The sequence below is a fragment of the Furipterus horrens genome, unplaced genomic scaffold (genome assembly GCF_987537825.1).
Source record: "Furipterus horrens unplaced genomic scaffold, mFurHor1.1.pri manual_scaffold_19, whole genome shotgun sequence".
Lineage (NCBI taxonomy): Eukaryota > Metazoa > Chordata > Mammalia > Chiroptera > Furipteridae > Furipterus > Furipterus horrens.
Window position 1 is genome coordinate 2,278,978 of NW_028327189.1, and position 23,141 is coordinate 2,302,118.

A 23,141-nucleotide genomic window follows, 5' to 3' on the forward strand; every position below is an offset into this window, starting at 1 on the left:
TGATTGAGTTTATTCTTAGGTATTTTATTTTTCTTGTTGCTATGGTAAATGGGATTTTTCTTTCAGTTTCTATCTCTGAGTTTTTATTGTTGGTGTATAAAAATGCCTTCGATTTCTTAATATTGACTTTGTATCCTGCTATTTTGCCGAATTCACTTTTTAGATTGAGTAGTTTTTTTGTGGAGTCTAAAGGATTTTCTATGTACACTATCATGTCATCTGCAAATAATGACAGTTTTACTTCCTCTTTTCCAATTTGGATGCCTTTTATTTCTCTTTCTTGTCTGATTGCTGTGGCTTGAACTTCCAGGACTATGTTGAATAGGAGTGGAGAGAGCGGACATCCTTGTCTTGTTCCTGATTTCAGGGGGAATGCTCTCAGTTTTTGCCCATTGAGTATGATGTTGGCTTCAGGTTTCTCATATATGGCCTTTATTATGTTGAGGTATGCTCCCTCTATTCCCATTTTGCTGAGAGTTTTTATCATAAATGGGTGTTGTACTTTATCAAATGCTTTTTCCGCATCTATTGATATGATCATGTGGTTTTTGTCTTTCATTTTGTTTCTGTGGTGTATCACGTTTATTGATTTGCGAATATTAAACCATCCTTGCATCCCTGGGATGAATCCTACTTGATCGTGGTGTATGATCTTTCTAATGTGTTGCTGGATCCGGTTTGCCAATATTTTGTTGAGGATTTTAGCATCTATGTTGATCAGCGATATTGGTCTGTAGTTTTCTTTCTTTGTTGTGTCTTGACCTGGTTTTGGAATTAGGGTTATACTGGCTTCATAGAACGAGTTTGGGAGTCTTCCCTCTTCTTGTATCTTTTGGAATAGTCTGAGGAGGATAGGAGTTAGTTCTTTCCTAAATGTTTTGTAGAATTCAGTTGTGAAGCCATCTGGTCCTGGGCTTTTGTGTGCTGGGAGTTTTTTGATTACTGCTTCAATTTCGCTAGCTGTTATTGGTCTATTCAGACTTTCTGCTTCTTCGTGATTCAGTTTGGGCAGACTACAGTTTTCCAGGAATCTGTCCATTTCCTCTAGGTTGTCAAATTTCTTGCCATACAGTTGTTCGTAATAATTTCTTATAATTCTTTGTATTTCTGTGGTATCAGTTGTGATTTCTCCTCTTTCATTTCTGATTTTATTTATTTGGGTTCTCTCTCTTTTTTTCTTGATGAGCCTGGCTAAAGGCTTGTCAATTTTGTTTATCTTTTCAAAGAACCAGCTCCTACTCTTGTTGATCTTTTGAATTGTTACTTTAGACTCTATGTCATTTAATTCTGCTCTGATCTTGATGATTTCCTTCCTTCTACTTGATCTGGGTTTTGCTTGTTGTTCTTCCTCTAGTTCTTGTAGCTGTAGGGTTAAATTTTTTATTAGAGATTCTTCTAGCTTTTTTAGGTAGGCTTGTATTGCTATGAACTTTCCTCTTAAGACTGCTTTCGCTGTATCCCATAGGTTTTGGGTTGTTGTGTGTTCATTATCATTGGTTTCCAGGAACTTTTTGATTTCTTCCTTGATGTCATTGTTAACCCATTCATTATTTAATAGCATGTTATTCATTCTCCATGAGTTTGAATGTTCTTGAGTTTTTTCCTTGAGGTTGATTTCCAATTTTAAGGCATTGTGATCTGAGAAGATGCTTGATATAATTTCAATTTTCTTGAATTTATTGAGGCTTGTTTTGTGTCCTACCATGTGGTCTATCTTTGAAAATGTTCCATGTGCACTTGAGAAATATGTATATTTTGCTTCTTTGGGGTGTAAACTTCTATATATATCGACTAAGTCCATTTGATCTAAAGTGTTGTTCAGTGCCTCAATATCTTTGGTGTTTCTTTGCTTTGAAGATCTGTCTATTGTTGACAATGGGGTGTTAAAGTCCCCTACGATGAGTGTGTTGCTGCCTATATCTTTCTTGGAGTCTTTCAAAATTTTCCTTACATATTTGGGTGCTCCTAAGTTGGGTGCATATATATTTATAAGGGTTATATCTTCTTGATGGATTTTTCCCTTAAGTATTATGAAATGCCCTTCTTTGTCTCTTTTTATGGACTTTGCTGTGAAATCTGTTTTGTCTGATATAAGTATTGCTACCCCGGCTTTTTTTTCATGTCCATTTGCTTGGAATACATTTTTCCATCCCTTTACTTTCAGTCTGTGTAGATCTTTTGTTTTAAGGTGGGTCTCTTGTAGACAGCATATATGTGGGTCATTCTTTCTAATCCATTCAGCTACCCTATGTCTTTTAATTGGAGCGTTTAATCCATTTACGTTTAAGGTTATTACTGATAAGTACTTATTCATTGTCATTTTCCCCCTTTGTACTCATGTTCTTCTCTGTTTCTCTCTGTTTCTTTATCTTTTTAGAGCAGACCCTTTAGCATCTCTTGCATTGCTGGTTTGGTGGAGATGTATTCTTTTAGTCTTCCTTTGTCTGAGAAACTCCTTATTTCGCCTTCCATTTTGAATGAGAGCCTTGCTGGGTAGAGTATTCTTGGTTGTAGGCCTTTGTTTTTCATTGCTTGGAATATTTTTTGCCATTCCCTTCTTGCTTGTAGTGTTTCTGCTGAGAAATCTGAGGATAGCCTTATTGGAGCTCCCTTGTATGTTATTAGTTGTTTCTCTCTTGCTGCTTTTAGGATTCTCTCTTTGTCTTTGGATGTTGCCATTTTAATTATGATGTGTCTTGAGGTGGGCCTGTTGGTGTTCATCTTCATTGGGACGCTCTGTGCCTCCTGGATTTGCGTAACTCTCTCTCTCCTCATGTGAGGGAAGTTTTCTGTCATTAGTTTTTCAAAGAGGTTTTCTATCCCTTGCTCTTCTTCTTCTCCTTCTGGAATTCCAATGATACGGATATTGTTACGTTTCATGTTGTCCTGCAGCTGTCTTAGAACCTCTTCAGTCTTGTTCAGTCTTTTTTCATTTTGTTTCATTGTCTGGGAGTTTTTGTGTACGTTGTCCTCCAGCTCGCTGATCCGATCTTCTGCTTCCTCTAGCCTGCTTTTAATTCCTTCTACTGTGTTCTTCAATTCAGAGATCGTATTCTTCATTTCCTCCTGGCTCTTATTGATAGCTTCCATGTCCTTTTTGATGCTGGTATAATTCTCAGTAAGTTCCTTATAGTTCTTCTGGAGTTCACTGTAGTTTTTCTGGAGTTCTTTGTAGTTTCCACTGAGCTCATTTAGCTTCTCCATAATCCATGTTTTAAATTCTGTATCTGATATGTTGCTGCCCTCTATTTCATTTAGCACTCTTTCTGGGGATTCTACCTTTCCTTTTGATGGGGGGTTGTTTCTCTGTCTCCCCATTTTTGTGATTCCTTTTGTTTGTTGGTGCTTCTTAGAATGATCAGTTCTTCCTGGATCTGCCTCTGGTAGCGTCAGATCATGTACCAGACTGGCCCTAGGCATCCTGTTGGAGACTTCCAGGGATCTACTGCCTTTGTCTCTCTTCTTTAGTTGTTACTATACTCAATCTGTGATCAGCCGTCAGGCTTAAGGACCGTGGGTGTGGCAACTTAATTCCTGTAGGCAGGGCTTTTATTTCCCCTTAGTATGACACCACTTGGAGGGGGATGGTCTGCTGCTGTACTGGGGCTGAGTCAGCACTGGCTGGTCCCTGGAGGAGGTTAGTGTAGCTTCCACTTAATCCTCTGCCCTCCTGGATCTCCGTCTGTGTTGTCCTTAATGATATTTCTTTAATCTGTCTGGTTGTATTTCAGCTACTTTTTGGTGGATCTTTTTCTCTGGTTAGTTGATTGAGAGTCACTCTGCCCACCTTGTCTTGAGATCTTTTGTGAAGGTGCTGCTAAAACATAATTACACAACCCAGGCAGAAACCCACACCCTCCAATGTCTCCCCCAAATACAATCCCACTATAGGCTGCAAATTAGCCCGTGTTAATATACTTGTGGAGATACTGGGACTCTTATTTCGTAGGAGAAACAGAAAGGAGTTGTTTTAAATGAAGGAAGGGTAATTTTTGAGCTGGAAGTTGATAGAGTATTAATATTAGCAATTGGGATCAAGGTTATGTAAGAGAGCAATTAACACACTGTCTGTTTGAAAAGGAGGGGAGGGTTACAGTGTGGAGAGAGAAAGTGGAAGTGTATAGTATTAGGATTATATAATCGGTATATACTGTATGATTAGCGTGGGATGTAGGGTAGACACAACAGACATCCAGGTAGACAGACAGCCAGAAATTGAAAGAGAGGGCTGGGGAGGTTAGAAGGTAGGAAATAGATTGAGAGAGAATTTTTTAAGGATAAAAATACAGAGTAGAAAATAGCAAGACAGGAAGGGAGAGAGGAAAGAGAGAGAGAAAGTAGAGAAGAGAAGGGTAGGAGAGAGAACAGAAGAAGAAGGGGAGGTAGAAGAGAGGGGACTGGATTAAAATTCTTTTTTAAATTATATGTTATAAAAAAGATTAGGAGATTAAAACATGGTATAAAGTTGCAAGATAGAAAAGGTGAATATAGAGAGAGAGGAATAGGAGATAGGAAAGCAAGAGGATTTGGGAGGAAAAGAGCTCAGAGGAGGGAAGGAAATCAGGAGGAAGAGGAGATATTAGGGAGGGGAGGATTGAAATTGAAGAGTTGGCAAAAGATAGGATGAAGGAGAGAAATACAAGAGGTAGGGAAAGAAGTGGGGGGGTGGGGTAGAAAAAGAGAAGGGGTAAGAATAGGAGAGTAAAGGGAGAGGGGGATAGATTAGAATTATAATTTGAAAATTAAGAGATTAGAATATAAAGTGTAATAGGGAGAGAGAGAGATTATGTATAGGGAGAGAAGGAAAATAATGACAAGAGATGAAAGAAAAATGAATGTAGACTGAAGGGGGACAAAATAAAGAAAGAAATTTAATAAAGTTGAAGGTGAGTAGCGCAGAGAAATGAGAGGGTGAGAAAGGGAGAGAACTTAAAATTAAGAAATTAACTGAGAATAGGATGCAGGGGAGAATGCTAAGGGGAGAGAAGGGGGGAAGGGGAGGGGAGAAAAGGAGCGAGAATAAGAAGGGACTGATGGTAGGGGTAGTTAGAGAGAGAGTGAGAGATAAAAGAATGAGGATTTTAACTCAATTCAACTTTTATGCACAGTCTCTGGGTGTTTTTGGTTTGTTTGTTTTTTGGTTTTTCCTTGCTTCCTTCCTGAGTCTGCTCCTATTCAAAATTCCATGAGTTTCAAATCTTTTCTGGTTGGTTGGCTGGCTGTGGGAGGGTTCTGCTTGATTCTGGGGTTGCTAGTCTTTTTTTCGCAGGCCTACCACCGCTCTGCTGTGAGCTGCCTTTAGTTGTCCCCTCCTGAGGCAGCCTCAGCCCTCCTCAGGCTTGTCCAGCTACTCCTTCCCTCTGTTGGTCCAGCCTGTGCCTGCCAGCAATCCCCGCCCTGCCTCCAGTCCTGTCTCTTTTCCCAGGCTACAGCTTCTGCTCTCTTCCCTGTCTATATGCCTGCGCACCCCACCTCTCTCCCTGTCTCAAGATCGTCCTTTTGTTCTGCAGGACTCTGGCACAGTCGGTCAAAGCGCCGGGCCCAGTGGCCCTTTCCTGCCCAGGGCCTCTCCCCTAGTCTGGAGCTTTTCAGTGGCTTTCCTGCCTGTGCTCTTCCCCTTGCCCCAAAACTGTCTCTATTCCGAGCTACCGCTTCCGCTGGCTTCCCTGTCTATCGACCTGCGCGCTCTATCTTTCTTCCCGCCACAGCACCGTCCCTTTGTTCTGTGGGACTCTAGTGTGGTCGGTCGGCGCAGCACTCTCCTTCACCGGAGCTCTCTGCCGGTCTGGAGCTCCGCAGCAGCCCTTCCCTGCGGGCCCTTCTCCTTGCCCTAAAACCGTCTCCCCTCCAGGACCTCTGCCTCCGCCCTCTTCCCTACTTACACACCCTGCGCGTCCCACCTCTCTCTTAGCCCCAAACCTGCCCTTTGTTCTGTGGGATTCTAGCGCGACTAAAGAGCAAACACTGATTTCAAGACCACAGTTCTCCCCTGGTCCGGAGTTCCGTGGCAGCTTTTCTGTGCGGCCCGTCCCCTAGCCCCAAAACTGCTCCTTTGTTCTGTAGGGCCCTAGCGCAAGTGCTGGGCGCGCCCGGGATGCCGAGCTTTCGGTCGGAGGTTGCAGCTGAGGATGTTTCTCTCTAGACTCAGGTCACACAGTTTCTCCCAGTCCTGGTTGTTCACTGTTCTTTCACTCCTCTGGCTTTTTCGGCCAAATCCTCTCCCTAACTCCCTACAAGAACCCACTCCCGGCTAGTGAGCTCTCCGGCTTGATACTGCAAACACACGGAGTCTCAGAATGACTCAGCCTGCAGTTTGTGACAAACCCCTCCACCCCCCTCCACTCTGCTCCCACGATCTCCTCCCCGTTCACGTTATCAGATATTCCCACTCACTCAGTCATTCCTCCCCGAGTTTGTTCCTCCTGGATTGTCTCCTTAACAGGAGCGAGCTGAGAACACTGTTCCTACTCCACGGCCATCTTGGTCCCCCCCCCACCTCCCTGTTTCTTTATCTTCTTAGAGCAGACCCTTTAGCATCTCTTGCATTGCTGGTTTGGTGGAGATGTATTCTTTTAGTCTTCCTTTGTCTGAAAAACTCCTTATTTCGCCTTCCATTTTGAATGAGAGCCTTGCTGGGTAGAGTATTCTTGGTTGTAGGCCTTTGTTTTTCATGGCTTGGAATATTTTTTGTCATTCACTTCTGGCTTGTAGTGTTTCTGCTGAGAAATCTGGGGATAGCCTTATTGGAGCTCCCTTGTATGTTATTAGTTGTTTCCCTCTTGCTGCTTTTAGGATTCTCTCTTTGTCTTTGAATGTTGCCATTTTAATTATGATGTGTCTTGAGGTGGGCCTGTTGGGGTTCATCTTCACTGGGACTCTCTGTGCTTCTTGGATTTGCGTGACTCTTTCTCTCCTCATGTGAGGGAAGTTTTCTGTCATTAGTTTTTCAAAGAGGTTTTCTATCCCTTGCTCGTCTTCTCCTTCTGGAATTCCTATGATACGGATATTATTACGTTTCATGTTGTCCTGCAGGTGTCTTAGAACCTCTTCAGTCTTGTTCAGTCTTTTTTCATTTTGTTGCATTGTCTGGGATTTTTGTGTACGTTGTCCTCCAGCTCACTGATCCGATCTCTGCTTCCTCTAGCCTGCTTTTAATTCCTCCTACTGTGTCCTTCAATTCAAAGATCGTATTCATTTCCTCCTGACTCTTATTGATAGCTTCTATGTCCTTTTTCATGCTTGTGTAATTCTCTGTGAGTTTCTTGTAGTTTTTCTGGAATTCCTTGTAGTTTCCCTGGAGTTCTTTGTAGTTTCTGCTGAGCTCATTCAGCTTCTCCATAGTCCATGTTTTGAATTCCATATCTGATATTTTTCTCCCCTCTGTTTCATTTAGCACTCTCTCTGGGGATTCTACCTTTCCTTTTGATGGGGGGTTGTTTCTCTGTCTCCCCATTTTTGTGATTCCTATTGTTTGTTGGTGCTTCTTAGAAAGATCTGCTCTTCCTGTATCTGCCTCTGGTATCGTCAGATCATTTACCAGACTGGCCCTAGGCAGCCTATTGGAGACTTCCAGTGATCTACTGTCTTTGTCTCTCTTCTTTAGTTGTTAATCTACTTAATCTGTGATTAGCCATCAGGCTTAAGGAACATGGGTGTGTCAGCTTCATTCCTGTAGGCAGTGCTTTTATTTCCCCTTAGTACGACACCACTTGGAGGGGAATGGTCTGTCTGCTATACTGGGGCTGAGTCAGCACTGGCTGGTCCTGGGAGGAGGTTAGTGTAGCGTCCACTTACTCCTCCGCCCTCTTGGATCTCTGTCTGTGTTGTCCTGGATGTAATTTCTTTAATCTGTCTGGTTGTATTTCAGCTACTCTTTGGTGGATCTTTTTCTCTGGTTAGTTGATTGAGTCACTCTGCTCACTTTGTCTTGAGATCTTTTGTGAAGGTGCTGCTAAAACATAATCACACAATCCAGACAAGAAACCCACACCCTCCAATATCTCCCCCAACTACAATCTCACTATAGGCTGCAAATGAGCCTGTATTAATATACTTCTGGAGATATTGGGACTCGTATTTTGTAGGAGAAGCAGATAGGAGTTGTTTTAAATGAAGGAAGGGTAATTTTGGAGCTGGAAGTTGATAGAGTAATTATATTAGTAATTGGAATCAAGGTTATGTAAGACAGCAATTCTCACACTGTATGTTTGAAAAGGAGGAGAGGTTTACAGTGTGTAGTGAGAAAGTGGAAGTGTATAGTATTAGGAGTATATAATCGGTATATGCTATATGATTAGCGTGGGAGGGAGGATAGACACAATAGACATCCAGGCAGACAGACAGCCAGAATTTGAAAGAGAGGGCTGAGATTGTTAGAAGGTAGGAAACAGACTGAGAAAGAATTTTTCAATCATAAAAATACAGAGTAGAAAATAGCAAGACAGGAAGGGAGAGAGGGAATAGAGAGAAAGTAGAGAAGAGAAGGGTAGGAAAGGGAATGAAAGAAGAAGGGGAGGTAGAAGGGGGAGGACTGGATTAAAATTTTTTTAAATTATATATTATAAAAAAGATTAGGAGATTAAAACATGATATAAAATTGCAAGATAGACTATAGAGAGAGAGGAATAGGAGATGGGAAAGCAAGAGGATGGGAGAGGGAAGGAACACAGGAGAGAAGGAAATCAGGAAGAAGAGGAGATATTAGGGAGGGAAAGACTGAAATTGAAGAGTTGACAAAAGATAGGATGAAGGGGAAATACAAGAGGGAGAGAAAGAAGTGAGGGGCTGGGGTGAAAAGAGAAAAGGGGTAAGAATGGGAGGGTGAAGGGAGAGGGGTATAGATTAGAATTGTAATTTGTATATTAAAAATTAGAATATAAAGTGGAATAGGGCAAGAGGAAGAAAGCGAATATGTATAGGGAGAGAAGAAAAATAAGGGCAAGGGATGAAAGAAAAACGAGTGTAGACTTAAGGGGGACAAAATAAAGAAAGAAATTTAATAAAATTGAAGGTGCTTAGCGCAGAGAATGGAGGGGGGGGAGAGAACTTAAAATTTAAAAAATAACAGAATATGATGCAGGGGAGACATGCTAAGGGGAGAGAAGGGAGGGAAGAGGAGGGGAGAAAAGGAGAGAGAATAAGAAAGGATGATAGGGGCAGTTAGAGAGTGAGAAATAAAAGAATGAGAGGATTTTAACTCAGTTCAACTTTTAGGCCCAGTCTCTGGGTATTTTTGGTTTGTTTTTTTGTTGTTGTTTTTCCTTCCTTCCTTCCTGAGTCCGCCCCTATTCAAAATTCAATGAGTTTAAAATCTTTTCTGGTTGGTTGGCTGGCTGTGGAAAGGTCCTGCTTGATTCTGGGATTGCTAGTCTTTTATTCATGGGCCTACCGCCGCTCTGCTGTGAGCTGCGTTTAGTTGTCCCCTCCTGAGGCAGCCTCAGCCCTCCTCAGGCTTGTCCTGCTATTCCTTCCCCCTGTTCGTCGAGCCTGTGCCTGCCTGCAATCCCCACCCTGCCTCCAGTCGTGTCTCTATTCCCAGGCCACAGCTTCTGCTCTCTTCCCTGCCTATATGCCTGGGCACCCTACCTCTCTCCCTGTCTCATGACCCTCCCCCCGTTTTGCAGGACTGTGGCACAGTCAGTCAAAGCGCCGGGCCCAGTGGCACTCTCCTGCCCAGAACCTCTACCCTAGACTGGAGCTCTGCAGCAGCTTTCCCGTGTGGGCTCTTCCCCTTGCCCCAGAAAGGTCTCTATTCCGAGCTAGAGCTTCCGGTGTCTTTCCTGTCTATGGGCCTTAGCGCTCTCTCTCTCTCTCCCCGCCCCAGCACCGTCCCTTTGTTCTGCTGGATTCTAGTGTGGTCGGGCAGCACAGTGCTCTCCTACCCAGGAGCTCTCCCCCAGTCTGGAGCTCCTCAGCAGCCTTTCCCTGCGGCCCCTTCTCCCCACCGTAAAACAGTCTCCCCTCCAGAATCACCGCCTCCGTTCTCTTCCCTACTTACACACCCTGCGCGTCCTATTTCTCTTCTAGCCCCAAACCCGCCTTTTTTTCTGTGGGATTCTAGCGCAATTGCTCAGTTCTCCCCCGGTCCGGAGTTCCACAGCAGCTTTTCTGTGAGGTCGGTCTCCTTGCCCCAAACCTTTCCCTTCGTTCTGTAGGGCCCTAGCTCTAGTGCTGTGCGAGCCCAGAGTGCCGAGCTTTCGGTCGCAGGTTGTAGCTGAGGAGGTTTCCCTCTAGACTCAGATCACAGTTTCTCCCAGTCCTGGTTGTTCACTGTTCTCTCCCTCCTCTGGCTTTTTCGGCCAAATCCTCTCCCTAACTCCCTACAAGAATTCACTTATCGGTGTGCCCCGAGCAGGGGGAGCCTCCAAGGAGCTCCAGGCTAGTGAGCTCTCCGGATTGTTACTGCAGACGCACCGAGTCCCAGAATGACTCAGCCTGCAGTGTGTGGTAAACCCCTCCACCCCCCTCCACGCTATTCCCACGTTCTCCTCCCTGTTCACGCTATTGGAGATCCACACTCACTCAGTCACTCCTCTCCGCATTCGTTCCTGGAGTCTCTCCCTAACAGGAGGGAGCTGAGAACACTGTCCCTACTCCGCGGCCATCTTCCCTTCCTCCCCATTACATATCCAGTCAACTATTTTCAATCAACGGCAAATCTAGTGCACACTCCGCAAAACGTTATTGATTACCCTGTTGTGAACCAGCATTTCTTCCTGTCACATGGGATATTGTAACTGGAAAAGTTATTATTTTCTATCTGAGAAGGATGTTCTGATGACTTTATTGTACATAAATATCACTTAGAAATTTGGTTTGGAAATAATAATGACCTCTCCTCTTTCCAAGTATGTATGTAATGTGTACTAGGCACCAAGTACCTTAAATATTTTAACCCTTGCATTGATTTTTACAATAACTGTAAGGTCGATATAGTTTTCAATCTTTATAGATAAGAAAGCAGATTCATTAAGGAGCAGAATTTGCCCAAGACCATATCCCCTGAACCAAGATTTGACCCCAGATCATTTCAACCATTATATCGTGCTGCTACCCACACTAAGAAATTTGGGGGAAAGCCCAGGAATTTTATGTGAAGGATGAATGAGTTTAATATGAATAGTTTGATTTCCATCTTTTTTCTTGATAGCTTGGGCCTAACTTTTAACAGAGAAGAAATGGGAAATTCAAAGCTGTTGATGGGGACAGCCCACCTCCAACAACAATGGGAACAGACAGTATAGGGGATCATTCCTTCAGGTGCAGGATGATGTTAAGATGATGTACATAGATGTTTCCTCAAGCATAGGGATAGAAAGATTCAATGTTATTAGCTGTGATTTTATTAGCAGGAAGAACACAAAAGCAGGTAATTATAACTTGTGTTATTTCTCTTCACCAATATGTATTCTTTTTTTTATTAAGTGATGGGAGAAATTTTATTTTTCCTTAGCATATTGATAAAGTGTTCAAACATAAGGAACTGCAACAACAGCTTGTGGATGTCAAGCTTCAGCAAACAACACAGCTCATAAAGGAAGCTGATGAAAAACATCAAAGGGAGAGAGAGTTTGTAAGTTCTATTTCCTTTTTCTTTGTATTGAAAAATGAAACATTTCAGGTTTATTGCCTTTTATATGGTTTTTTATGACTGGACTTGTTATTTATTTGTTAATTATTTTTTCCTTCATTTTATTTTATTGTTGTTCAATTAACATTTGTCCCAATTTTTCCCCCACTGCTCTCCCTTGCTGCCCCCCAACTTCCATAGTCAGTCCCCACGCTGTGGGCATGTCAACGGGTCCTTTATACTCGTTCCTTGCCTAGACCCTTCCCCTACTTTCCCTCATCATACCCCTTCCCCCTCCCCTCTAGTCACTGTCAGTTCTATTTCTTAAAGAACTTGATTGACAAAATTGTAACCAAAGTCTTTAAAAACATTTAAACTAAGTATTTTATATACACTTGAGTCATGTTACTTGCTTTTTCACTCTCTAGATTGAAAAAGTTAGAATATGTTCAGCTTTTTATTTCTGCTAACATTTTCACATAAAAAATTGTATAACATGATTTTTAGACTACTGAAAAGACCTGCACATGTTTTATTTTTTGTGCATGTGTAGAATATTTTCTTTTTTTTTTTTAAGGAATGATCATTAAGTTCAAAATTGTGACAGTCATTTGGCAAGTTAAGCATTAAGAGCTAGAGGCAATTTTATTTCACACCAACTTTATCAACTGTGAACAAAGTGAGATCCCACACTTAACGTGTAATTTAAACTATATGCTTTACTTAAATAAAGTAGGAAATGATTATAATAGTATGGACTGGTCCATCTAGTGTGTCATTCAAGTAGCCTAGGTCCTGAGGTAAGTGTAGTGTGAAATACTCAGTTCCTAAGTGTTCCTAAAATGTGAACAACATACTAAGTCCAATTCTAAGGTTTAGAGAGATGTATTTTCACAGCATGGACCTTTAGTGTAAAGCAACAATAGCATCTAGTGCACAACTGAAGAAGCAATTGCCATTTCCATCATGGAGTATAAATTCGTGTGTGTGTGTGTGTGTGTAAACACATACATGTATTACATGTGCATACTTTGTGGTTGATTTAAGGACTTTTTAAGGTTTAATTGCACTACATATAACATTTTCCTTGAGAAGTTTAAGGACAATTTCATAACTGTTACCATGGAACTTCACTATATAATTTTGTTTAAAACTCATGTATACAGGGTGGAGCAAAAGTAGGTTTACAATTGCTGAGTACATGGAACACAGATTTTGTTCTTATATTGCTATTTACTTATTGTATTATTTTTTATACAAATAACTATAAACCTACTTTGCCCACATTTATTGACTAGACCCTTCTTTTCCCCACTTTTGAAAAAATATTCAGAAATCTGATGTCTGTTCTCTCTCTCTCTTTTTTTTTTTTTTTTTTGGTTCTATACCTACTCTGCTTTACCTTGCCTCTCATGGAGTAGGGCTTCTTAGCCAGTCAGATAATATCAGGATTTCTAGTCCTGTTTTTTCCTTCAATTTGGTCTTAATGATTTTAACCTAAAACACCTCAATTTACACCTGAGTTTCATAAACCTTATTAGGCCTTCAGGAGTCTTCTCTTCCTCTCCTTAAGTGGGTAAAAGATTATTCCTAAGTGTTGAAGTGGTACAGTTCAAAGATAGCGATAATTAGCAATTGTTGTAATAGGATATTTTACCCATTGACCTGTGATTCTTTCTAAAATAATAACAGGAAATACTAATGTTAACTTTCTGTTCATTTGACTTTTAAATGTGTAATTATTCTGTAGTATTTTGCCACAATGTTTCTGTTTTCTAGTTATTAAAAGAAGCAACAGAATCCAAGTACAAATACGAAGAAATGAAACATCAGGAAGTACAATTAAAACAGCAGGTAACTTGACAGCACAGGAATAGGACAATTTGTGAGTATTCTTGCTCCCAGGCCAGAGCCAGGTAGAACAGAATGGTAAATCTCTTGTTCTCTTGGAGCAATTTTTCCGTTCACTTATGGTGACTAACTTCCTGTGATTGGACTAGGATTTTTCTTGATTTTAACATTGTAAATCCCATGTCTTAAGAAACCCCTCAGTCCAATGGAAATTGGGTTAACTGCTCAGTTTATTTTCATGGTGCCCTTTCTACTAACCTAGATAATTTAAAAATATTTTTCTAATTTTATTCTTCAAGGAAAGTAAAGCAGGCAAGAAATGCATACCTTGTTCTATATGTAGTTTAAAAAACTGCATATGCTCACACAGGTCCCATTAGCAGGTAATGTTTTGTGAGTGCTTCTTAAAAGAATTGGGATTTTCTCTATTTGTCAGTTCAGTCCTTTTCTGTTGTCCTATAGCAGTCTATTATTTTTGAAATTAAGCTGATGTGCCAACTTAAAGTAAAAATAGACGAAATACTGTGTTTTCTATCTCTGAAACATTACTGATACCTGATACCTGTCTGGTTTGTACAGACAGAAGCAATTAGGTATTTCTATGTACATTTCGTTCTCTTTTGGTTAACTAGACTATATTCTTTTCAAAAAAGTACTTTCTTTTTTTTTTGTTGATTATATTGTTACAACAGTTCCAATTTTCTCCCCCTTACTCCCCTCCACCCAGCACCCCCCTCCCCCAGCAATCCCCCCCAAGTCCATACCCCTGGTTCGTAAAAATTAACTACCCCCCTCCCCCAGCAATCCCCCCCAAGTCCATACCCCTGGTTCGTAAAAATTAACTACCCCCCTCCCCCAGCAATCCCCCCCAAGTCCATACCCCTGGTTCGTAAAAATTAACTACCCCCCTCCCCCAGCAATCCCCCCCAAGTCCATACCCCTGGTTCGTAAAAATTAACTACCCCCCCCAAATATTAGGACCCTTTGTAATCTTGTAAAGGACAATGGGCGAAGGTCTCAAGCTCCTCTAGCTGTTTCAAGCTGGACATGGTCGTCGTACTTTCTGTTTAAAATTTATTATATAATGTTAATGTAAGAACTCTCTTAATTCTTAAGTATATGAACACATTAAGACTGGCGCTCATATTCGTGAGCAACCCTTTGGAATGCTATTTTTGGGAACATTTTATAATTTAGTGATACTCTATAAACCTACTAATCTCACTTAGTTTGAAAATTGAATAGTAATCAAATATGAAAAGTTTTCCTTCGCAAGAGTTGGTCCCATTTTATGCTGTTACCGTGTCAGTTTCCAGCATTTATTGACAGTTTCATAGTCTTGGTATGCCTTTACTCACTGTTTTGTAATTCAGTCACATAAATCCAGGAGTCATGGTAGTTGGATACCCACAGTGGGTGAGCATGAGACTGTCTCAGATGGGGCTGTCTACCTTGATATGCCATCTTCAGTAAAATTGAGCCATGCTAAAACTGTCTTAATGTTCTCCCTCAATCACCAGAATTCCCTCATTGTGCCAGAGCACCGCTGTTGCTCCCACCTTCAGGCCAGCAACCTCAGAGGCACTGTCAATGTGTGCCCCTCTACGGACTGCTCACACATGCTCTGCATTCTTCTTCAGTTTGCCCCTAAATTTCTATTTATCCTCGCCCTATTCCTCACCTTTCTGCAGGCATTGCTTTGGCTATCTTACAGTTTCCTTGTCTAGCTTCTCACTGGTAACATTGCTTTCAGTCAGCTTTCCCCTCCTACGTACAGCAGAGCTTGCTTCTACATGCTCCCTCTATGGCCCATCCCCCCTAATAACTGGTGGGCTGGTTCCGTCATACCATTCCTACCTCCTACCTGTCCTGTTTGCATGGCTGTCTAATAGTCCTCATGCAGCACTAATGAAAGAGGAAAGTGGAAAGGCTGTTTCTTGGCCTTTGATTATCTTTTCTCTTCCACTTTTCTTTGGCAAAACACTTTGCAGCACTCACCCTTAGTGGTGGGTTCACATTCTTCAATTTTAGTTACCACAGACCAGACACATTACGTGGAAAATTCTGGAAATAAGCAACTTATCAATTTTAAATTGTGTGCTGTTCTGAATTTCATGATGAAATCTTATACCAGGTGTTCTGTCCTACCTGAAACAGGTATCACCCCTTTGTCCATTGTCTCCATACTATAAAGCTACCTATTCATCTAATGGATACCCATTTATCAGGGAGGGAGAAAGGCAGACTACATTTATATAACTTTTATTACAGTGTATGGTGATAATTGTTTTATTTTATTATAGCTATTGTTTTTAGTCCCTTGTTCTGTCTAGTTTATAAGTTAAGCTTTATCATAGGAATTATGTATAGGAAGAAATATAGTAATATATAGGGTTTAGTATTCTGTGGTTTCAGGCATCCTCTTGTGATCTTGAAACTTATCTCTTGTGGAATACAATATTTTTCTGGGCCTCTGTTTTCTCATCCTGAATGTAATATAATTATGTTAGATCATCTCTAAAGCCTTCCATCCTGCTCTAAGCAAAATCATTTATCCCACCTGCAAGGCATAGTTTAGGGCTCACTCACATACTTTCTATTCTGCTACTGCCTCCCAGCCCCCCCCCAAAGATAACTACATTCTACATTCAGTTACCATTGTTTTTCCAACCAGCATAAAAACTCCTCAGCAGTGGGGGATAAACATAATTTGGTGTTTTTATTTTTTTTAACTTTTCTTTTTTCTCTACTGTACTCCCATTAACTCCCACTAAATTCTGCTTCAACCAAACCATTCTTTGGCTTCTCTTTTACTTCCCTTCCATGTTCAGGAAAGAAATAGCCTTAATATTAAGCTTAGAGCTATTCAGAAAGTACACTTAAAATAATAACTTTTTGCAAGAACAATTTTTCAAATATAAGGAGAGGAGTGGTGCATAAAACATTATGGTTATATGAAATTTATAGTTATACCACTCTACCTTCCTTTTTATTGTAATTTATTGAGTGGAGCTAGTAAATACTTATATAGTTTTAAGTATTAGCACAGATTAAGCCAACAAAATTTCAAATTTTAATACATTTCAGTGGTGTATTAAGAATTTTAGCCTTTCTTTGGTTGTTCCAATATTTAATGCGTTTGTTCCTACTTTCATAACATGTAACCAGTCACTAATGTTTAGCTATATTATGTACTTTCTATAACCATTGGGTTTAAAATCGCTTATTTGATACTCAGAATATTGGATCCCTTTTTTTTTTTCTGTAGCTTTCTCTTTATATAGATAAGTTTGAAGAATTCCAGACTGCAATGGCAAAAAGCAATGACCTCTTTACAACCTTCAGGCAGGAAATGGAAAAGGTATTATATATTTATAGTGGAATATTGCTTCTAAATTTACATGTGATTACTTTAAGCATAATTACTGTTGGGATGAGCTTATAATGATCTGATACAATCCTAACTTATTTTTTGTAATCCTGCATTGGTGTATTCAGGCATTTGTGTCCAGAAATTACCCCAAGTTGATAATAGTCTCTATACTCTCAAAATCCTGCCATTATTAAAGAGAATTTTCCTCCTAATAAGGACAGTTTGTTGTTAGAAGTAGATATTTTAATAAATCACTTCAGATGATCTCCCCTCAGTTTTTTCAAAAAGTGTCATAAAACACTTTTTAAAAGTTTTTGTTTTTTTAATCCAGAACAAGGACAGTAATATATTTTAGTTTACTGTCCTTATGCCCAAAACATTTTTACTTTTTAAAATTTGATCTTGGTACATGCAGAGACATCCTTATAAAATTAAAAAATTAGTTTTGAAGAGTAACAGAGAACACTTACCTGCTTCTGTCCTGAAGTAAATTGGGAGCAGCAACTCAGTTTGGAGCACAGACTCTGAAAGTGAGACCTGTTCTGTGTAACTTCCTTGGGGCAAACTATTTACGTTGGCGCTGGCCCTTTAAAATTGGGTTTTACAAAATGGTGGTTATTTGAGGATAAGTAACAATAGGGTCTGGCATTTTATAAATAGTTAATGGATATTAGTCTTCATTATCACATCTGAAAAACACTTGAAAGCACGTTTTTGGTTGTCAGACTTCTCACATGAACAAGTATCCTTGAATTATTTATTGTAGATCGAGTGTTGTTTAACATCTTTGTTCCTTCTTTGTTGAAAAGAATAACAAAAGTATCTGCTGTATTTCAAACATACCTGTCCATGTTAAGTGTTCCAATTAGCATCTTCAGCTATTTTTAGAACTACTAATAGGGAAGATTCAGTGAGCCTGAGCAGACTGGTTTTGCCTGCCAGTTTTTGCTGCTGAAGCTCCAATTGAGGGGAACTGTTATGTACAGTGAAAGTATTAGCTGGACTGTAGTACATGCATGCTATTGACACAGAACATTTTAATAGAGAAGCTCCCCATTTAAATATCCTGGAGAATCCTCAACTGAAACTTTTTTTTTTTTTTTTTTTTTGCTAGTGGCTATACAGCTCTTTGTAGGTCAACACTCAACCCACATCTTATACATGCTTTTCCCATGGCCTTTGTTGCACTCTGCTTGTGAGACAGTTTTGTGGGTAATAACCCATGACATAAGGCATTGGGTCTGCATTATCCTTGTTTCCTGCCTGGCTTAGTATCTCTGCTTGAGACAGAGCTGATAGGAAGACCAACAATAGAGGAATATTGGAAACATGTGTGTTTGATAGGCATAGGTGATTCTTATTTGGTATTTCTGAAAAGCGGGATCTTGTAGCATTGATTTAAGAACACTCCTTATTTTTAGACCCATTTTATATTTGACAAAATCTGAAGTAAAAGTCTTGTGAGTTGTCAGGGTGATGAAACATATTAAAATTATTAAATCTTTAGGTTTCCTGGTTACCTAAATTCTTCTGCTGTGGTTTTAGATCCTTGATCTCTTTGTTGCCTGAGAATCCGTATTCTTCCCAAGAATCTGATGAAATAAATTTAATGTTTTGTATCCAGAAAATAAAAGAACATGGATTTTTTTTTCCATACAATCTAGGGAGCAGAAGGTCTTGTATCTTCCTATCATCAGTTGGAACAAATTGTATTCCAGCCTTAACTGAGGGATTTGAGGATGTGGTATTCAAAGTTAGCATCTGCTTCTTCTTCTGACATTGAGAAGATAAAATTTGTTATTTTTTAAAATAAAGACATACATACTATCAGCTGGTTGAGGCAAGTGCACTGTTGAGAGAGGAGAGAAACATTATCAAATGTCTCTGTTGTAGGTCAAGGAGTACAATTTAGAATGTAAATTTGCATTGTGTTGATTCACAGATGACAAAGACAATTAAGAAACTGGAAAAGGAAATGATAACATGGCGTACCAAATGGGAAACTAATAATAATGTACTTCTGCAACTGGCTGAAGAGGTGAGAAGGTTTTACATGAATGGTAAACACTCATTTATTTCAGATTTAAGGCATGCTAGAACATCTGGGTGTTTGCTAAAGTAATAGCAGGTTTCATAATTAAAGTTTAATTAGTTTTATGCAGTTAAGTTAGGTTGTCTTGAGTGAGATATGTAAACTTTCCCCAACTAATTAGATCAGGTTTGTGTTGTAGACTGTTCTGAAGTATCTAGATTCTGCTTTCCTCTTAGTAAATGAGCTTCTGCAGACTAAAGGTTTCTTAAATGTTTTATGCTGCTTCCCTCATAGTTTTTGATTTATTAAATCTAGGGTGTGGCTCAAGAATTTGCTTTTCTAACAGGTAATGCTTTTGTTGCTGGTTCAGTGCTCTTCAGTAAAGACAACTTTATTTAAATTCCTGTGGAGGGATCCCAAACTTATATCTCAGTTGCTTTTTTTGCCCTGATTTATTCTTTCCAAAAGGCAACAAACTACTTTTTGTCAGACTTTGTAAATAAAGCTGAAATGTATTCCAAGTGCAATTACTAAAGTTCACGCTTTCATAAATTTGATAGGGCTAGTTTATAACATTTCACAATATAAAACATTACAGGTCTGAAAGTGTGGAAGAGAAGAAAAAACAATGTAGAAATAAAACGATTCTTATTTTGGGCATCTTTAAATTAAGATGCTGAATTTTCTTAATACTTAATGTAAGAACGGTGTTGTTCAGAGAACTGTAGGAGGGAGCGAGCAGATAGAAAGAAGTTTATTTGAGGGAATTAATAAGCGGGGAGGAAGCCGTGCCTTGAATGGCCTGACTCCGGGGTTCTAGGGAAGGAGGAGCTGTTTTATAGGGGGAAGAAAAAAGAAACTATTGAATTTAGTCATTATCTCGCAGCTGTGAGTCTAAGGCTCATCAAGGCCCAACATAGCTCAGGCTGATGTACCCTGCTGTCATGGGAAACTCCCAGGCAGCTGCAGGTGGGTGGGGAGGGGGGGGATGGTGTGGGAACCAAGGCTGTCACTTAATACTTGACAGAGTCAGGTAGTGCATTTGGGTTACTTTAAGGAAATATGACAAATAATTTAATTTTTGTATTGCTTCAGAATAATTATAAATATCAATATTTAGTGAGGTCCAAAAGATTTTAAAAAGTCATTTTTAGTGTAGCTCAGATTACTTATAATCAGATTACTGATAATCTAATTTGCATTTACGTATACATTAGTCCTTCTCTATATTGCAGTTCACTTATCGCGGCCTCACTGTATCACGGAATTTTAAAAAATACTATAATTATTTATCGTGGATTTTTTGCTGTATCGTGAGATTTTCCGGTACTGTATATGTATGTTGTTAAAAGTTACCTAGGTTTAAGAGTATAGACTACGTTTAAGAACATAAGTAATGTTTATAAAAGTGTGGAAAAGGTTAATAAGGGAGTGGGAAAGGTTAATAAGGGACTGGGAACGGTTTATAAGTGTGTGGGAAGGGTTTATAAAGCCTTATATATATATAAGCCTTATATATATATATATACACTAAAATAAATGTAAGGTTCCTACTTCATGGATTTTCACCTATTGCGGGGCGGTCTAGAATGTAATACCCACGATAAGTGAGGGAATACTGTACAGACGTTACTAAAATACTGTTGTTGTGGTTTTTTTTTTAGAAAACTATTCGTGATAAAGAGTACAAAGCTTCTCAAATGAAATTGGAACGGTTAGAGAAGCTGTTTAGAGCTCTTCAAATGGAAAAAAATGAGCTCAGTGAGAAGGTGGAAGTCTTGAAGGAGCAGGTCTCTGTGAAAGCAGCAGATAAAGATTTAGCAACACCTGTAGTACAGCCCTGTACCGCCATTGATTCTCAGAAAGAGTTGAACACTTTCTTCAAAAGTGCTCCAGGGGTCTACTTGAAGGATGAGACCAAGGGAGTAAATGAAACAAAATGCAGTTCCAATGACCCTTTTCACATGATCTCTTCTGGACATTGATTCAGTTGATGTAATGAAGAGTAATTAATATATTGAGATGTATTTTGTATATAACTTTTCCGTAGCAGTTAGTACAGATTTTCTGATAAAAGTTTTCTTACTTTTTCTACATACGTATTTTCTTAGAACTGTTGAACTGTGTGATACATGAGACTGCTTAGCAGTTTTGCATTGTTTCAGTGTATACATTTCTACAGATGTATTACATATCTGTATTATTTTCCCCTTCTTTGGAATATATGTGTTCATTGCCTTTTTGGTTCAATGTTAAATGTTTGTGTTCATTGCCTTATTTCTGCCCTTTGCATCTAATTATAATTAAATTTAGATTTGTTCTAACAGTGGCTCCATATGTGAAAACTAAAACTAACATAAACTCTCTAGTCCACTAACATAAGAAGACAACATATAAAAATGATTAGTTTTGTTTAGGAGCTCATTTTAATGCCAACCAAAATTAAGATTTGAGTATGGGATATGAAAAAAACATGGTATATTTGATTCAGATCAGCTTTCTTATATTGGTTTTTTTATTTATTTTTTATTGATTATACTGTTACAGTTGTCCCAATTTCCCTTCCCTCTGCTCCCCTCCACCCGGTGGCCCCCCTTCCTCCAGTTGTCTCCCCACCTTTTAGTCCATGTCCATTGGTTGTGCATATAGATCTTCTCAGTCTCTTGCCTCTTCCTGTCTACTCCATTCCCTCCTACTATGCTTCTTAATTCCTGTACCATCTCCCTCCCTTACCCCCTTACCCCTCCCTGCTGACCTCCCCCCAATATGTTCCCCATACCTATAGTTCTTTTTCCACTCTCGTTGACTATTTAGTTTGCCTTTGTTTCAATTCCCTAGCTTCTGTTGTTGGTTCTTGTGTTGCAGTTTTCATGTTAGTGTTCATAGTTTTGATTCTTTCTCTAAACCATTCCCTTTAACATTTCATAATAGTGGTTTGGATCTAATGAACTCTTTCAGTTTTATTTTGTCCTGGAAACACTTTCTCTGCCCTTCTATTCTGAATGACAATTCCGCTGCATAGAATATTCATGTTTGTAGGTTTTGGATTTTCATTACTTTGAATATTTCTTGCCAGTCCCTTCTTGCCTGCAGGGTCTCCGTTGAGAAGTCAGCTGATAATCTAATTGGGAACCCTTTGTACATGATTCTTTTCTTCTCTCTTGCTGCTTTTATGATTCTCTCTTTATCTTTAACTTTTGACATTTTGATTATAATGTGTCTTGGAGTGGTTCTCCCTGGGTCCAGTTTTTCTGGAACTCTCTGTGCTTCCTGGACCTGTAAGTCCTATGTTCCTTCTCCAAGTTTGGGAAGTTCTGCTTTATTATATTTTCACTTAATTTTTCAATTTCTAGTTCTTTTTCTTCGCCCTCTGGCAATTCTATTATTCTTATGTTTGGTCTCTTATAGCTGTCCCAGAGGTTTCTGATCCTCTCATCATTTTCCTTGCTTCCCGTTTTTTCTCTCTGCACTGGTTGACTGTTTGTTCCTTCTTCATGTTCTGGTTTGTTGATTTGAACTCTGCATTTTATTTTCTCACCATCTGTCTCATATGTGGTTTTGTTCTTTTCAGTATGAGTGTTTTTCAATCCTTTCTCGTCTTTTTCCAAATCTTTTGTTAATTCTGTAAGCCACCTAATAACAATGGCCCTGGACTGAGCCTCTGACAGGTTTCTTATTTGTTCATCTGTCAGATTCTTCATCTGTTGCCTGGTGACCTGCGCCACCGGGATTTCTATAGTTGTCTGCCTCATTTTGACAGGTGCATTTTGCTTTCTTGCCCAGCTATAGGGGGCAGTGCCAATGTACTCGTCACAACCCAGCGACCGGCAGCAATCTGCATCCTTTTTCGCCGTGCTGTGGCCCTTTGTCATCACTACCTAGCGACCGGTGGCGATCTGCAACCTATTTTGTGGCACTGTGGCGCTTTGTGGTCACTACCCAGCAACCAGCACCGGTCCAGCAACATTTTTCGCTGTGCTGTGGTGCTTTGTCGTCACTGCCCAGTGACTGGTGGCGATCCACAACCTATTTTGCGGTGCTGTGGCGCTTTGTGTGGGAGCGGGGGTCCAAGATGGATTCCTGCAGTTATTCTCCACTGGGAGACTCTGGTCCGTTCTCCCGCTCTCTGGGCCTCACCGTCTGAGGCAATGCGGTGGCTGCTTTTCCCTGCATTGGGGTTGGGAGCTGCTGGGGCTCAACTGCAGCCAGGACTGCTCTCCCTGCCACTGTCCGTGGTGCCACTGCAAACAGCACAGCCCACCTTCGCTTCTCTTACCTGCCTGACTAGCGCTGCTGGTTTATAACTTCGTACGTTG

The 23,141-nt window shown here is 40.0% G+C and overlaps 1 protein-coding gene across 2 annotated transcripts in view; it reads left to right on the forward strand.

Annotated features, from left to right (window-relative positions):
- The window catches only part of LOC149990276 (gamma-taxilin-like), an 88,168-nt gene extending 67,062 nt beyond the window's left edge, over positions 1-21,106 (forward strand). For both annotated transcript variants that reach the window (XM_090265490.1, XM_090265489.1), the window contains exons 6-10: positions 11,453-11,572; positions 13,349-13,423; positions 16,689-16,781; positions 18,736-18,831; positions 20,490-21,106. In XM_090265490.1, coding sequence (XP_090121616.1) covers positions 11,453-11,572; positions 13,349-13,423; positions 16,689-16,781; positions 18,736-18,831; positions 20,490-20,810 — 705 coding nt within the window. In that variant the 3' untranslated portion in view covers positions 20,811-21,106. The remainder of the gene's footprint in view (positions 1-11,452; positions 11,573-13,348; positions 13,424-16,688; positions 16,782-18,735; positions 18,832-20,489) is intronic.
- Positions 21,107-23,141: the final 2,035 nt, after the last annotated feature.